The 15,852-nt window shown below is 69.5% G+C and overlaps 2 protein-coding genes across 2 annotated transcripts; both read left to right on the top strand.

Annotated features, from left to right (window-relative positions):
* The first annotated feature begins 510 nt into the window (after positions 1 to 510).
* On the top strand, positions 511 to 4,807 carry LOC135976356 (protein UXT-like). The gene is made up of 6 exons (XM_065571574.1): positions 511 to 777; positions 1,692 to 1,773; positions 2,147 to 2,214; positions 3,083 to 3,190; positions 3,512 to 3,575; positions 4,514 to 4,807. Exons 1-6 carry the CDS (start codon positions 710 to 712, stop codon positions 4,577 to 4,579), a joined length of 456 nt encoding a protein of 151 aa, XP_065427646.1. The 5' UTR covers positions 511 to 709; the 3' UTR covers positions 4,580 to 4,807.
* A 136-nt stretch (positions 4,808 to 4,943) lies between these two features.
* On the top strand, positions 4,944 to 14,391 carry LOC101949994 (ETS domain-containing protein Elk-1). The gene is made up of 6 exons (XM_065571572.1): positions 4,944 to 6,192; positions 8,961 to 9,169; positions 9,584 to 9,985; positions 10,124 to 10,549; positions 10,872 to 10,973; positions 11,233 to 14,391. Exons 1-6 carry the CDS (start codon positions 6,159 to 6,161, stop codon positions 11,329 to 11,331), a joined length of 1,272 nt encoding a protein of 423 aa, XP_065427644.1. The 5' UTR covers positions 4,944 to 6,158; the 3' UTR covers positions 11,332 to 14,391.
* The last annotated feature ends 1,461 nt before the right edge of the window (positions 14,392 to 15,852 follow it).

Below are 15,852 nucleotides of genomic sequence, written 5' to 3'. Positions count from 1 at the left end.
GGAGCGGCCGCCCAGAGTCACCCCACACCGCGGGCCGGCTGCAGGGAGGGGCCGGCCCGGCTGGGAAGCAGCCCCAGGGGCTCAGGCCGGGCCCCAGGTGGGGGCGAGGCCCGTGGGCTTGTCTGTGCCTGGGGCGAGAACCCAGGCGTCCGGGGGGGGCGGAGGGGGCCTGGCACGTGCCTGGGGAGAAGCTGGGCGAGGGCAGAGCCCGCAGGCCGGGCAGGGCAGGACCCCTGGGGCCGGGGGGGGACACGGGGGCCGCCCCCTCCCCCCCCCGCTCTGCTGCGCCAGGCCGAAGAAGAGGCGAAAATACTCGGGGGGGGGCACGGCGGGGGGAGCTGCTCCAGGGGGGACCCCAGATCGGGGGGGGGGCGGGGTCGCCCCGCTTCCGGTCTGATGGCGTCACTTCCTTGCGCGAAGCGCACCACTTCCGGCGCCCGGGCCTCGTTGCCGGGGCTACCGCGCGCGCGCGCTTTATTCTCCGGGAAGCGCTTCCGGAGTCAAAGTGACGGAGGGAGCGGAGTCAACTTCCGTTTCCAGAGCGGAACTTCCAGGCGCGCGCTCCCAGCTGACTTCCGGCGAAGGGCCGCCACCCGGAAGTGGCAGCGGACGCGTCTATTTCCGGCGGCTCTGTCGGGCGGAGGGTGAAGTGGGGGAGGGGGGCTCGGTGACCTTTGACCCCTGAGGGGCGGGACCCGCAGCGCCCGCCATGGGGCCGGCGGAGAAGGCGCCGCGCTACGAGGCCTTCGTCAGCGACGTGCTGCAGCGAGACCTGTGGTGAGTCCCGGCCCCGCCCCCTCCGAAGGCTCGGTCTTGGCCCCGCCCCCTCCGAACGCTCGGTCCTGGCCCCGCCGCGGGGCCCCGCCCCCTCCGAATGCTCGGTCCTGGCCCCGCCCCCTTGCCCCGCCGGGCCTCGGCCCCGCTCCGACTTCTCGGCCCCGCCCTCACTGACTGCTTTGCATCGGCCCCTGGTCCCCATATGGCCCCGCCCCCAATGTCCTGGCCCCGCCCCTAGTCTGACAGGCCCCGCCCCCAACGAGCGTTCAGCCACGCCCCCATGGACACCCCCCCTCTGCTTCAGGACACCTGCCCCCGCCCCCCCCCCCCGCGCCCGATCCCCCCATGGCCTCCCCCCCCCCCCCCGTCCGCTCTGGGACCGAGTCAGCCTGGATCCCCCCGGGCGCCTCCCACCCCCCCACCCTGCTCCCCGCCCCACGGCGCCCCCCAGCGCCCGGCCCTGACTGCCAGGGGAGAGCGCCCCCCCGCCCCGCCCCCGGCCCAGCCCCTCACTGGCTTGTCTGGCCTGATGCGGATCTGTCAGCCGGGCTCGGGGCTCCCGCGCTCCCCGCGCCCCGGTTCCTCCTCGGCGAGATGTGCCGGACCTTGGGGCACGTGGGCGGCGCCCCCCGCTTGTCCCCACCTGGGCTAACGCGTGGGGCGCCCAGAGCCCGACACGTCCCCCTGGTGCCGAGCAGAGCGGGGCGCCCCCCGGCCCCCGGTCCCCCCCCACCCGGACAGTCGCCTTTTCTGCTGAGGTCCCGCACCGCCGACTCGGATCCCGTGTGTCCCCCGCTGGATCCCCCGGTCCCCGGCCCAGCTGCTGAGTCCCCCAGGCTGCCCCCCGCCGGTGCCCCTCGCCCCCGACCCGCCGGCCCAGCCGGTGCCCCTCAGCCCGTGTTGTTGTGCGGCAGGCGGGTGCAGCAGCAGCGGGAGGAGGTTTACGAGAAGATCACTCAGCACATGTGGCTGAAGACGGTTATTGAGCGTTTGCAGGTAATGACCCCCCCACCCCCACCCCCGTCCAGCCGCCTGCCCCTCCGCCCGGCTGGGGTGTTCTTGCGGGGCCGGGGGGGCTGCGGGGTCTCTGGGCGAGGCCGGGGGGGTGAAGGGGGGGTCTCAGCGGGGGAGCTGCAGGGTCTCTGAGCAGGGCTGGGGGGCTGCGGGGTCTCTGGGCGGGGGTGGGGGGGCTGTGTGGTCTCTGGGCGGGGGGGCTGCGGGGTCTCTGGGCGGGGGTGGGGGGGCTGCGGGGTCTCTGGGCGGGGGGGCTGCGGGGTCTCTGGGCGGGGGTGGGGGGGCTGCGGGGTCTCTGGGCGGGGGGGCTGCGGGGTCTCTGGCCGGGGGGTGACGTGCCCTCTCTGCCTGGCAGGAGGCGGGCGGCCGAGCGGTGCAGACGCAGGTGGATCTGGGCTATAACTTCTTTGTCAACGCGGACGTGTGAGTGGCAGGGCCCTCGGGACACCCCCCCAATCTTGATCCTGCCCCCCACCCCTTGCCCCCGGGAACCCCGCCTGCGCCCCTCTGGGTCTCTCTCTCACTCCCTCATCAGATCCCTCAACACTCTCTGGGCCCCTCCCCCCCAACCTCACCCCCGGGACCCCCTCCTCCTCCTCCTCTGATTCCACCCCACGTGAACCCCTGACACCCCCAGATGTCCCCTCAGGGTCCCTCCCCCCTACCTCCCACCCCAACCTCACCCCCTGGACCCCCTCCTCCTCCGATTCCACCCCATGTGAACCCCTGACACCCCCAGATGTCCCCTCAGGGTCCCTCCCCCGTACCTCCCACCCCAACCTCACCCCCGGGACCCCCTCCTCCTCCGATTCCACCCCACGTGAACCCCTGATGTTCCCTCACCCCAGTTCACCGATTGTGGCCCCTTTGTAACTCCTATATCCCCTGACGCCTGGAGCCCCCTTATGCCCCCCCACTAATTCCACCCCCTGAGCCTTCCCCGGGACCCCCCTTCACTCCCCACCTTGATTCTGGCCCCCTTGGAACTCCCCCAGGACCCCACATATTTCCTCACACCCCCTCCCTGGCCCCTGGGCCCCCCTCGCATCCCCCCACCCTCTAATTCCCACCCCCAGAGCATCACCCCTACACCCCAGCATCTGATCCTGCTCCCCCAACCCCCGCAGAACCCTCCTGCCCTCCTCAGGTCCCCTAAACTCCCCCCAGACCCCACCAGGTGCTCTCTTCAGCTCCCTGCTTTCCCACAGTGCTGCCCCCCAGGCACTCGGTGTGGCCGGGGCCCCCACCCCCTCCACTGCATGACCCCCCCCAAAATCTCCTCGTCTCGCAGGCCTGACACCTCCAGGATCTTCGTGGCGCTCGGCTACGGGTTCTTCGCGGAGCTGACGCTGACGGAGGCGCTGCGCTTCGTGGAGAGGAAAACCAAGTTACTGATCGAGTGAGTGGGGGAGACGATCCCCCGCCCCACACCCTCCCTCCGTGGGGCTGGTCCCCAGCCACCCCTCCCCAGAACCGGAAAAGCCATCCTCCGCAGCGTTATATGCAGCTGTTCCCCAGCTTGTCCCCACCCCAGAGGCAGCTGCATTCTGACACTGGGAGCTAACCAGGGCACGGGCCAGAATTCCTTGGGTCTGTGCGGGACCCAGCAAAATGGTGGCCCCACCTCAGTCACGGTCCATGCAGGGCGAAAGGGGACCCCAGAATGTGCAGGGCCCCCCCATCTCCTAACACTGCCCCATCGGGCGTCTCTCTTGTGCAGGCTCAGCGAATCCCTCACCAAGGACTCCGCCAAAATCAAGGCCAATATCCGGATGGTCTTAGAGGTAATGCGGGGTGGGGTTGCAGGGACTGAGAGGCCAGAAGGGGGCACTCGCCCCGGGCAGGCAGGGTGGGCACTGGGGGGCACTGTGCCGTGGGGAGTGGGACGGGGGGCTTGGCAGGAAGTGCTCTCCCCTGGCAGTCAGGGCCGGGCGCTGGGGGCACTGTGGGGCAGGGAACAGGTTGGGGGGCTGGGCAGGGGGCGCTCTCCCATGGCAGTCAGGGCTGGGCACTGGGGGGCACCATGGGGCAGGGAGGAGGGTGAGGGGCTGGGCAGGGGGCGCTCTCCCGTGGCAGTCAGGGCCGGGCGCTAGGGGCACCATGGGGCAGGGAGGAGGGTGAGGGGCTGGGCAGGGGGCGCTCTCCCGTGGCAGTCAGGGCCGGGCGCTAGGGGCACTGTGGGGCAGGGAGGAGGGTGAGGGGCTGGGCAGGGGGCGCTCTCCCGTGGCAGTCAGGGCCGGGCGCTGGGGGGCACTGTGGGGCAGGGAGCAGGGTGGGGGGCTGGGCAGGGGGTGCTCTTCCCTGGCAGTCAGGGCCGGGCGCTGGGGGGCACCGTGGGGTGGGGTGGGCGGGGGGCTGGGCAGGGGGTGCTCTCCCCTGGCAGTCAGGGCCGGGCGCTGGGGGGCACCGTGGGGCGGGGTGGGCGGGGGGCGCTCTGCCCTGGCAGTCAGGGCTGGGCGCTGGGGAGCACCGTGGGGCGGGGTGGGCGGGGGGCTGGGCAGGGGGTGCTCTCCCCTGGCAGTCAGGGCCGGGCGCTGGGGGGTACCGTGGGGCGGGGTGGGCGGGGGGCGCTCTCCCCTGGCAGTCAGGGCCAGGCGCTGGGGGGCACCGTGGGGCGGGGTGGGCGGGGGGCGCTCTCCCCTGGCAGTCAGGGCTGGGTGATAGGGGGGTTCTGAGGTTTCCTTCCCCCCCCCAATGCCCCGTTTCTCTCCCCTCCCCCCAGGGCCTGCGGGAGCTCCAAGGCTTCCAGGACCTGCCTGAGGACCCCAGAAGAGACGTCGCCCTCTAGCCCCCCCCCCCCGGAAATCCCAGGGGGACACTGGGGGAATCCCCACCCCCTCCTGCTGTGTTCACCTGTCCCATGGGAGCCAGGACTCCTGGGTTCTCTCCCTGGTTCCGCTCCCCCCCAAGCCAGTCCTGCCCCTCGTGCTGCCTCAGTTTCCCCTGCTGTTCCTGGCTGCAGCGTCCTGTCATCTCATTTCAACTGTGAAAATAAAGACTCCGACTCGGGGCCGTGTGGCTGGTGTTGTGTCTCCGTCGGCCTGGCCTGGGGGGTGCGGGGACCCCCCCTGGCCCCCTGCTCTGCCCCTGGGGGACCCCCAGCTGGCCCCCAGAGCGAGGGCAGAATTCGGGGGAGCTCAGTTTTAACCCCGGGCGTGGGGCAAGGAGCCAGGACGCCTGGGTTCTCTCCCCAGCTCTGGGACGGAAGGGGGGGTCCAGGGAAGGGAGGGGGCTGGGAGCCAGAACTCCTGGGTTCTCTCCCCGGTACTGGGAGGGGAGTGGGGGCTGGTGGGGGGGAGGAGGCTGACAGGCAGGACGCCTGGGTTCTCTCCCCGGCCCTGGGAGCGGAGTGGGGGCTGGCAGGCAGGACGCCTGGGTTCTTTTCCCAGCTCTGGCAAGGGAGTATGGGCGGGGGGAGGGGTTGGGCTCCCCCAGCCCGGGAGAGAACCCAGGCGTCCTGATCCAGCCCCCGCCCGTCTCCCTTTCCCCTCCCCTCCGCTCTCTCCTCCCCCTTCCCTGGTGCATGTGACAGGCCCCGTCAGCAGCCGCCGCATCCCCCGTCTCGCTGGATCCGAGCCACGGCGCCCCCCCGCCCCCGGCTCCGGACCTGCCGCCCCCCCCCACCGGGGCCGGGGCCCCCACCCGGCCGGCGCCGCGGGACCCGGGACTTTCCCGGCCGGCGCATGCGGCGCAGCTCGGCCAGCTGGGGAGGCCGCTCGGAGCGGAGCTGAGAACCTGCTGGGACCAGTGGCTGGTTGTGCTGGGACCAGTAACCGGCCAGGGACCAGCCTCTGGGGACCAGTAACCGGCCAGAGACCAGCCACTGGGGACCAGTAACCGGCCAGAGACCAGCCTCTGGGGACCAGTAACCAGCCACTGGGGACCAGTAACCGGCCAGAGACCAGCCACTGGGGACCAGTAACCGGCCAGAGACCAGCCTCTGGGGACCAGTAACCAGCCAGAGACCAGCCACTGGGGACCAGTAACCAGCCACTGGGGACCAGTAACCGGACAGAGACCAGCCACTGGGGACCAGTAACCAGCCTCTGGGGACCAGTAACGGACCAGTAACCAGCCACTGGGGACCAGTAACCGGCCAGGGACCAGGCACTGGGACCAGTAACCAGCCACTGGGACCAGCCACGAGGGACCAGTAACCAGCCACTGGGACCAGTAACCGGCCAGGGATCAGCCACGGGGGACCAGAACCAGCCAGTGGGGACCAGTAACTGGCCAGAGACGAGCCATTGGGGACCAGTAACCAGCCACTGGGACCAGTAACCGGCCAGGGACCAGCCACTGGGACCAGTAACCAGCCACTGGGGACCAGTAACCGGCCAGCACGGACCTGGGGGGCTCGGGGTCCCATGGAGTCTCCGGGCCCCGCGGCCGCGCTGACGGGTGAGTGGGCGGCGCTGGGATGGAGCCACCTCGGGTGGGGAAAACCTCACAGAACGTCAAAGGTATCGGGGCGCCCGACTGCTGGGGGGGAGCCCCCTGGCCAGCCCATCGCCCCACTCCCTGCCCCACGGCACCCCCTGCGTCCCCTGGCCGGCCCCTCGCCCCACGGCACCCCCTGCGCCCCCTGGCCAGCCCCTCGCCCCACTCCCTGTCCCATACCACCCCCAGCACCTCCCTGCCCAGCCCCTTGCCCCATGGCACCCCCAACGCCCCCTGGCCAGCCCCTCGCCCCACTCCCTGCCCTACGCCACCCCCAGAACCTTCTGGCCAGCCCCTTGCCTCATGGCACCCCCCTGCCCAGCCCCTCGCCCCAATCCCTGCCCCATGGCACCCCCAGCGTCCCCTGGCCAGCCCCTCGCCCCACTCCCTGTCCCATACCACCCCCAGCACCCCCTGGTCAGCCCCTTGCCCCACGCCACCCCCAGAACCCTCTGGCCAGCCCCTTGCCCCATGGCACCACCCTGCCCAGCCCCTCGCCCCACTCCCTGCCCCATGGCACCCCCCAGCGTCCCCTGGCCAGCCCTTCGCCCCACGGCACCTCCCTGCCCAGCCCCTTGCCCCATGGCACCCCCAGCGCCCCCTGCCCAGCCCCTCGCCAAACTCCCTACCCCATGGCACCCCCAGCGTCCCCTGGCCAGCCACTCGCCCCACGGCACCTCCCTGCCCAGCCCCTTGCCCCATGGCACCCCCAGCGCTGCCTGGCCAGCCCCTCGCCCCCACTCCCTGCCCCACACCACCCCCAGCACCCCCTGGCCAGCCCCTTGCCCCACTCCCTGCCCCACGCCACCCCCAGAACCCCCTGGCCAGCCCCTTGCCCCACAGCACCCCCTTGCCCAGCCCCTCGCCCCACTCCCTGCCCCACGGCACCTCCAGTGCCCCCTGCTCAGCCCCCACCCCACTCCCTGCCCCACGGCACCCCCAGCGCCCCCTCCTCAGCCCTGTGCCCCATGGCACCCCCCAACCCCCTGCCCAGCCCCTCGCCCCACTCCCTGCCCCAAGGCACCCCCCAGAGCCCAGCCCTGATAGCCAGGGGAGAGCTCCCTGCCCAGCCCCTCACCCCACTCTGCCCCACAGCACCCCCGATCACCCCCGCCCCCCCCCCCCCGCACGGAGCGTTCACGGTTTGATCCAACTGCAGAAAATCTTATTTTAGGCCAAATCCTGAAATTTCCTTGTGGGGAGAAGAAGAATAAGGTGCCCGGTGGCGGGGGGCTGCGGGTCGGGAGTGAGGGGCACCGGCGGTGCCGGGGGGGGCTGCGGGTCGGGGGTGAGGGGCACCGGCGGTGCCGGGGGGGGCTGCGGGTCGGGGGTGAGGGGCACCGGCGGTGCGGGGGGGCTGCGGGTCGGGAGTGAGGGGCACCGGCAGGGCAGGGCTGGAGGAGGGCTGTGGGTCGGGGGTGAGGGGCACCGGCGGTGCCGGGGGGGGCTGTGGGTCGGGAGTGAGGGGCACCGGCGGTGCCGGGGGGGCTGCGGGTCGGGGGTGAGGGGCACCGGCGGTGCCGGGGGGGGCTGCGGGTTGGGAGTGAGGGGCACCGGCGGTGCCGGGGGGGCTGTGGGTCGGGGGTGAGGGGCACCGGGGGGGGCTGTGGGTCGGGAGTGAGGGGCACCGGCGGTGCCGGGGGGGGCTGTGGGTCGGGAGTGAGGGGCACCGGCGGTGCCGGGGGGGGCTGCGGGTCGGGAGTGAGGGGCACCGGCGGTGCCGGGGGGGGCTGCGGGTCGGGAGTGAGGGGCACCGGCGGTGCCGGGGGGGCTGCGGGTCGGGGGTGAGGGGCACCGGCGGTGCCGGGGGGGCTGCGGGTCGGGAGTGAGGGGCACCGGCGGTGCCGGGGGGGCTGTGGGTCGGGGGTGAGGGGCACCGGGGGGGGCTGTGGGTCGGGAGTGAGGGGCACCGGCGGTGCCGGGGGGGGCTGTGGGTCGGGAGTGAGGGGCACCGGCGGTGCCGGGGGGGGGCTGTGGGTCGGGAGTGAGGGGCACCGGCGGTGCCGGGGGGGCTGTGGGTCGGGGGTGAGGGGCACTGGCGGTGCCGGGGGGGGCTGCGGGTCGGGGGTGAGGGGCACCGGCGGTGCCGGGGGGGGCTGCGGGTCGGGAGTGAGGGGCACCGGCGGTGCCGGGGGGGGGCTGCGGGTCGGGGGTGAGGGGCACCGGCGGTGCCGGGGGGGGGGCTGCGGGTCGGGGGTGAGGGGCACCGGCGGTGCCGGGGGGGCCTGTGGGTCGGGAGTGAGGGGCACCGGCGGTGCCGGGGGGGCTGCGGGTCGGGGGTGAGGGGCACCGGCGGTGTCGGGGGTGAGGGGCACCGGCGGTGCCGGGGGGGCTGCGGGTCGGGGGGTGAGGGGCACCGGCGGTGCCGGGGGGGGGCTGCGGGTCGGGAGTGAGGGGCACCGGCGGTGCCGGGGGGGCTGCGGGTCGGGGGTGAGGGGCACCGGCGGTGCCGGGGGGGCTGCGGGTCGGGGGTGAGGGGCACCGGCGGTGTCGGGGGTGAGGGGCACCGGCGGTGCCGGGGGGGCTGTGGGTCGGGGGTGAGGGGCACCGGCGGTGCCGGGGGGGGGGCTGCGGGTCGGGAGTGAGGGGCACCGGCGGTGCCGGGGGGGCTGCGGGTCGGGGGTGAGGGGCACCGGCGGTGCCGGGGGGGCTGTGGGTCGCGGGTGAGGGGCACCGGCGGTGCCGGGGGGGGTCAGGCCCCTGTCCCACGCTCTCCCCGCCCCCCGCAGTCATGGACCCCTCGGTGACGCTCTGGCAGTTCCTGCTGCAGCTGCTGGAGCAGCAGACCAACGGGCACCTGATCGCCTGGACGTCGGGCGACGGCGAGTTCAAGCTGGTGGACGCCGAGGAGGTGGCCCGGCTCTGGGGGCTGCGCAAGAACAAAACCAACATGAACTACGACAAGCTCAGCCGTGCCCTGCGCTACTACTACGACAAGGTGACCCCGCCCCTGCCAGGACCCGGGCGTCTGGGCCCCGCCCTCCCCGAGCCGGGAGAGAACCCAGGAGTCCGGGCTCCCAGCCCCCCCCCCACTCTCATCACTAGCCCCCACTCCCCTCCCAGAGCCGGGAGAGAACCCAGGAGTCCTGGCTCCCAGCCCCCCCTGCTCTAACCACTAGACCCCATTCCCCTCCCCGAGCCGGGGAGAGAACCCAGGAGTCCTGGCTCCCAGCCCCCCCTGCTCTAACCACTGGTCCCCACTCCCCTCCCAGAGCTGGGGAGAGAACCCAGGAGTCCTGGCTCCCAGCCCCCCCTGCTCTAACCACTGGCCCCCACTCCCCTCCCAGAGCTGGGGAGAGAACCCAGGAGTCCTGGTTCCAACCCCCCCCCACTCTATCCTCTCTCTTTCCAGAACATCATCCGGAAGGTCAACGGGCAGAAGTTCGTCTATAAATTCGTCTCGTACCCGGAGCCAGCCGGCGCGGAGGGGGCCCGGGAGGAAGGGATGCTCCGGCGGGTGGAGCCGGCCCTGACCGAGTCCCGGCTGGGGGAGGGGAGCTCCGGGCCCCCCAAGTCCCTGCGTGGGGGGAGCGTCCCCCGGAGTAGCCGTAATGAGTACATGCGCTCGGGTCTGTACTCCACTTTCACCATCCAGTCGCTGCAGGCGGCCCCCCCAGGGCGAGCGCCCCGCCAGGACCCCCCAGCCCTCTGCAGCGAGCCCCTGGACCCCTCCGACCTGGCCCCCGGGAAGATGGAGGAGATTCCCCAGCTGGAGATCAGCATTGAAGAAGCAGACGAGAGCGAACCACTGCAGGTGAGGTGGCCCTGTCGCCCCACCCCAGAGGTGGCTGCATCTCAGCGCCGGGCGAGCCGTCCCCGGGCGGCGTTATGTGCGGCTGTTTCCCAGCTGCCGCGCCCCAGCACTGGCTGCATTTCTCCCTCTTGCCCCCAGGTCTTTGTGGCGCCGGAGCCCCTGGATGCAGAGCGCCCCCCCCCAGAGGCGACGCCTCCGCGGGACCCCGGGCTGCGGCCGGTGGTGGTGAAAGTGGAGGCGGAGCGGGAGACGGAGGGGTCCCCGCTCCTGGTTCTGATCGACGCGGGGGTGAAGCAGGAAGCGCCTCCTGCCGAAGAGGCCCCCAGGGGGACGGAGGCGGAGCTCCTGGCGGGGGAGGGGCCTCAGGAGGAGAAGGGGGAGGGGGTGTCTGGGGGCGCCCCCAGCGAGGGGCACGGCCCGAAGGGGCGGAAGCCCAAGGACCTGGCGCTTCCCTCCCTGCCCGGGCAGGAGAAGATCAGCGCAGCCGGTGGCTCCCTGCTGGCGCCCGGCGGGGGAGCGGGCAGCGGGCTGACGCCAACCACCGTGATCTCCACACACGCACTAGTGAGTGGCTATGGGGCGGGGGCGGGGGAGGGGGCATGGGATCTGTGGGGGAGGTGCCTGGGGCCTAGGGGGAGGGATCTGTGGGTGGGGGAGCGGCCTGGGTGTGTGGGGAAGGATCTGAGGGTGGAGAAGGGGCCTGGGTGTGGGGGGAGGGATCTGTGGGTGGGGGCGGGGCTTGTGGTGGGGGTGGGGGCTGCAGGGTCTGGGGGATTGGAGGTAGGGAAGGGGTCCTTGGGTGGAAGGGGTTGTGGGGAGGGAGCTGGGGTTGGACGGGGGATGGGGTCTCTCTCTCTCACTCTCACCGCCCCCCTCTCCTGTGCAGACCCCCGTCCTGCTGACCCCCAGCTCCCTGCCACCCACCATCCACTTCTGGAGCACCCTGAGCCCCATCGCCCCACACAGCCCCGCCAAGCTCTCCTTCCAGGTATGCAGCGGGCTGCGAGTCGGGAGTGAGGGGCACCGGCAGGGCTCGGGGGGGGAGGGGGGGAGCCCATGGCTGGGCTAGTGGGGGACTGCAGGTCGGGAGTGAGGGGCACCGGCAGGGCTGGACTGGCACGGGGCTGCGGGTCGGGAGTGAGGGGCACCGGCAGGGCTGGGGGGAGCCCAGGGCTGGGCTAGCAGGGGGCTGTGGGTCGGGAGTGAGGGCTATGGTCAGTGGGTCACTCCCCCACCTCTCCCCACAGTTTCCTTCTAACTCTGGTGGGCAAATTCACATCCCCTCGCTGAGCGTGGACGGACTCTCCACTCCGGTCGTGCTGTCCCCGGGGCCCCAGAAGCCGTGAGTCCAGACATCCGTCCGTCCGTCTCTCTCCGCTGCTGGTGGAGCTTGCTGGGGCAGCGCCCGTTCCGCACCTGGATTCTTGTCCCAGCCCTGTGGGACTGTTTACCAGGGTGGCCGGATACGTCCGAATCCTGCTTCGGACCGAGAGCCCTGCTTGGTGTCAGCGGTGGGATGGGAGTTGGAGCACGCCGCCATTCCGCCTCTAGGGGGCGCAATGTGGGACATTCTCCTTGGTGCTCACTCGCCTGCCCCCCCCCGCATACACACACATCTTGGGCCTTGCAGCTCTGACCCCATGTTTCTGGGGTCGTTGTGTTTATTCCCAGCCCGGCTGGTTCAGGGTGTATTTTCGACGTGGAAGGATACGTCCCTCAGGGACTGGGGTGTGGTTCGGGCGCTAGTTGTGGGGGTGATTTTATTTATTACCCGGGGCCGCCTGGCCCTGGTTTGAAACCCTCCGTTGGTAGCCTTTGTCGGCCCTCCCCATGCCATAGCCTCCTCGTAGCTCCTCTTTGTGCGGGCTCTACGTCAGCCATCTTTGTTTCGAGAGGGTAGCCGAGTCGGCCATGTTTGTTGTGGCTGGACAGGGTGTGTGTGTGTGTGTGTGTGTGTCTGTGTGTTGGTCATCTTTGTTTGCTGACATCACACACGCCGCTCATCCCCGTGGTTTCGGCAGAGGAAGAAGTCCTGTTCTTCACTTCTTGTTCCTTGATTTACTTCCTGGAGGTCAAAGGTCACCTCCTTGAGTTGCCGTAGAAGCGGCAGGCGGAGGAAGCCCCGCCCTAATTCCCTCCTGAAGGTTGAAGGTTGCCTGTTCGTCACCATGGAAACGGCCGAGAGGGAAGTCCCGCCCGCTGATTTCAGGGGCTGTTTCCTTCCTTGCAAAGCCTGTTTCCTTGATTTATTTCCTGACGATCAAAGGTCACCGTGGAAATGGCGGCAGAGGGGTCCCACCCCTCACACCTGTCACAGGGAGGATTCCTTCATTTGTCTCCCATTTGTTGCCCGGGAAATGACAGCCGAGGAAGTCCCGCCTTTTGAGGACAGTCGCCAGGGGCTCCCTTGACTTCCTGCTGGCCCACGAGCTCCGCAAAGGAGGAAGTTCTGCCCTGTTTCCACTCTGCTACTTCCTGTTCAAAGTGCGCTGATTCTGGGGAAGTGCCAAAGGAGGATGTCCCGCCTTATTAATGTCTCATCTACTTCCTGTGAGTCAAAGGCCACCTATTCTGTGGACGGGGCAAAGGAGGAAGTCCCGCCCTTCTCGCTGCTGTTGACTTCCTGTTAGTCCCACAGGGGGCTGCACTGCATCATACGGGAAAGGGCTGCCTTGTCTTCTTGTTTTGATACCAAAATTTTCCGGGGCTGTGAGCTTCTTGCTCGAGATATAGATCTATATTTTTGTGGGGCCATCCCAAGGGGCCGAAATTTCCAAATGTCATTATTTAGCGCCCCGCGGGATTCCCAGCTCCTTTCTATTTTTCAGAGAGTATATTGATATTATTGAGCTATGTGCATTGAGCATATACAAATCTACAGGGCTTGGCGCTAATTACCTGCTGGGCCGTCTTTTTTAATATATAAAATGGTTCTATTTTTGAATGGGGAAGAGGGAGGGCTGGAGGGGGTGGAAGTGACCACCCTAGATTTCAGGGCGGGATTTGGAGAGCGATTGGAGGCAGTAACGCGAGGCCGAGCGCTTAATTTCCGTCCCCATGGTGTAGATCGGGGGACGCCGTCGCTGCTGGTGTTAACGGAGCAAGACTTCTCAGGGAAGGTGGCGTCAGCTGAATGAGGGCGGGAGGGGGGTGTAATTAGACGGCAGTTGTTGGCCGTGGCCCCGTTGTCTCGCTCATTGGCCAACAGACACCTTTGTGCTTGAAAGGCAGCGTCGGCCACCTCTCTGAGGTGACCCTCCTCCTTCCCCTCGGGGCGGTTTTGAACCGTCGTAATCATGCTGGTTTGCACTGGCAAGGCCCCTCGGCTCTGCCCATCTCTGCCCGGCGCATCAGGCACTTTGGACGACCTGTGACACCCTGGCGAGGCACCCAGGAGCGGCTTCATGCACGAGCCATGGCTGAGCCTGGAGCCAAGAACGGGGAGGCCAGGAGGGTGCCGAGGAATGGGCTCCGGCGACGCCCCGGCTGAGACACGCAAACCATGAGTCGAACACGTGCTGTGAGGCCAACATGGATGAGCCATGAATAAAACACATGCAACACATGAGTAAACCACAAGGAGCATGCGTGTAAACCATGGATCAATCACGTGTGACAACAGGAGGAAGTCATGAGTAAGCCATGTGTAAACCACGTGTAAACCATGTGTAATCCATGAGTAAACCACAAGTAACTCATGAGCAGAACACGTGCTGCCGAGGGTCGGCCATGAGCGGACCCCGTGTGCTCTCTGTGCCGGCTCGCCGGGTTTTCAGAGCTGTTCTCTGCTGTTGGGGAGAGGCCCTGGCCCTGTTTTTACCCCCTGCACCTACCCCATGGGGGTTGCCAGCTGCCGCACCCTGGCGCGGCCACCGTCCCAAAGCCGCAATGTGGGGCGGTTGAGCTGTTTAGTTTCCTGTGGGGCAAGGACGGAGCTGTTGGGGGGGCGGTGGCCGGGGGGGCGGGCAGCGGGGACCCGGGCCTGGCTGGCGACTGACGTGGCTTGGAGATTTCCAGCCTGGGGAATTTATCTAACCATGTATTGACATTGGGCCAGTATGGGGATTGGAGCCGGGGATCCTACCGTGGTGTGCGGGAGTGGATCCTGGGATCCTACCACGCCATGGGGGAGTGGATCCCGGGATCCCACCACACTCTGCGAGTAGATCCTGGTATCCCAGGTACCATGTGGGAGCTGATCCCAGGATCCTGCCGTGCTGGGGTGGATCCAAAGGCAGCAGCCCCCCCCCCCCATCTGTTCTTTCCCATCCATGTCCCTGTCTCTGCCTTGTTAACCCCCCCGAGCCTCCCCCCCTTTGTCCTCCCTCAGGCTGGGGTGGGGCACCTGCTCGGTGCGACGACTCCCCCTGGTGACCTGCCCTGTAAATAAATCTATTTTTAAACGATCTAATCGGCCTCCTTTGTCTCACGGGGGGGGGGGGGGGGGATGTTCGGCCTCCTTTGTCTCACGGGGGGGGGGGGGGATGTGGGTCAGGACCCTGGCAGAGGGGTGGGCAGTGGGGGGGGCATGAAGCAACTGGACAGGTTGGCAGTGCGGGGTGGGGACCGAGATGGTCAGGGCCTTGGTGGGGGGCAGGGATGAACTGGGGGGGGCAGTGGTGTGGGAAATGGCTGGAGGTTACTGACCCCCCCCCCTCCCCCCCCGGTCTGTCCACTTCCGGCCTCAAGCCCCTTGTCATGGCAGGGGCATGGCTGGGCCTGGAGCGACCGCGGGTGTGGGCCCCCCAATGTGGGGGGCAGGGGGGAGTGCCAGCCATTTGGTGTCACGGAGAGCGCAGGGGGGGGCAGACATTTACTGCCGGGCCCCACAGGCCAGCAGCATCTCTGTCCCTGACCATTGGACTGGGTTTGTAGATGGCTCAGCGCTGGGTCCGGATTGGGGGGGCCGTTCTCAGGCAGGGCTGGGCTGGCAGTGGGCTGCAGGTCGGGAGTGAGGAGCACCGGCGGAGCTGGGGGTGGGAGAAATCTCATTTCTCACCCTCCCCCCCGCCCCCCTCCCAAGCCAGCCAATCTGGCTGGGAGCAGGTGCCCCCTAGAGGGGCAGGCTGGCCCCACGGCTCTGAGCAGGGCAAGGCAGGGGAGGGGGGGTACCATCTCCTGAATGACACAGACAAAACCCCACATTTCTTCTTCCAACTCCAGAGCTTTATTCGGCAGCCTCCAGCGGCTCCATCACCTCATCCCTTGGTCCTGGGGGGGGGGGGCGGGTCCCACTTCCCTTCCCCCCTCCCCCGGCGCCTGGCTGCAACAACTCCGTGGCGAGGCCTTGGGAAAGACGCGCCTTTGTGCTACTTCTGTGTGTGTGTGTGTGGGGGGGGATACAGATGGGGCAGCTCCCCCTTGACACCCCAAATATAGGCCGGGGGGGTGCGTGGAGGCAGGGTTTGGGGCAGTGATGTCCCCCCACCCCTTCCAAATTTTTGCATGTGTCTCCTGCCCGGGTTCAGGGCTGCCAAAGGCATGTCTTGGAGGTGTCAATGTGGGGGATTGGCGGGGGGGTAGGGAGGGGCAGGGGGTCCCCCAGGCTGATGAGGGGGGGATAGAGCTTGCCGAGCAGGAGGGCGGCCGGGGGCTGTCGGTAAGGCTTGAGGGCAGCCCGGCAGCCCAGTTCCCGCAGCCACCGGCCGGCGTAGCAGGCCAGCATCACCGCGCACAGGGCCACCAGCAGCGAGCCCGTCATGGCCACCAGGGCCACGCCCCCCGGCCCCTGCCCGGCCAGCCCCAGCCCCGCCGTGGTCACGTTCAGGCAGGCCCGCTGCGTGCCTGGGGACGCCGGAGCAGAGGCAGTTGCGAGGGAGAAGTCCTCGGTCGCTTGGGAGGATGCCGGGATTGCCGTGGCGGATACG

The sequence above is a fragment of the Chrysemys picta genome, chromosome 17 (genome assembly GCF_011386835.1).
Source record: "Chrysemys picta bellii isolate R12L10 chromosome 17, ASM1138683v2, whole genome shotgun sequence".
NCBI lineage: Eukaryota > Metazoa > Chordata > Testudines > Emydidae > Chrysemys > Chrysemys picta.
The sequence above is the reverse complement of the archived record's forward strand: the minus strand, read 5'-3'. Positions and strand labels throughout refer to the sequence as shown.

What these genes read in the sequence shown, in the direction of transcription:
- LOC135976356 (XM_065571574.1), top strand. Translation starts at nt 710, where the DNA reads ATGGGGCCGGCGGAGAAGGCGCCGCGCTACGAGGCCTTCGTCAGCGAC. An exon ending in CGGTTATTGAGCGTTTGCAG is followed by an intron (nt 1,774 to 2,146) that starts GTAATGACCCCC and finishes TCTGCCTGGCAG; the next exon opens with GAGGCGGGCGGCCGAGCGGT. An exon ending in ATATCCGGATGGTCTTAGAG is followed by an intron (nt 3,576 to 4,513) that starts GTAATGCGGGGT and finishes CCCTCCCCCCAG; the next exon opens with GGCCTGCGGGAGCTCCAAGG.
- LOC101949994 (XM_065571572.1), top strand. Translation starts at nt 6,159, where the DNA reads ATGGAGTCTCCGGGCCCCGCGGCCGCGCTGACGG. An exon ending in ACGAGAGCGAACCACTGCAG is followed by an intron (nt 9,986 to 10,123) that starts GTGAGGTGGCCC and finishes TCTTGCCCCCAG; the next exon opens with GTCTTTGTGGCGCCGGAGCC. An exon ending in TGATCTCCACACACGCACTA is followed by an intron (nt 10,550 to 10,871) that starts GTGAGTGGCTAT and finishes TCTCCTGTGCAG; the next exon opens with ACCCCCGTCCTGCTGACCCC.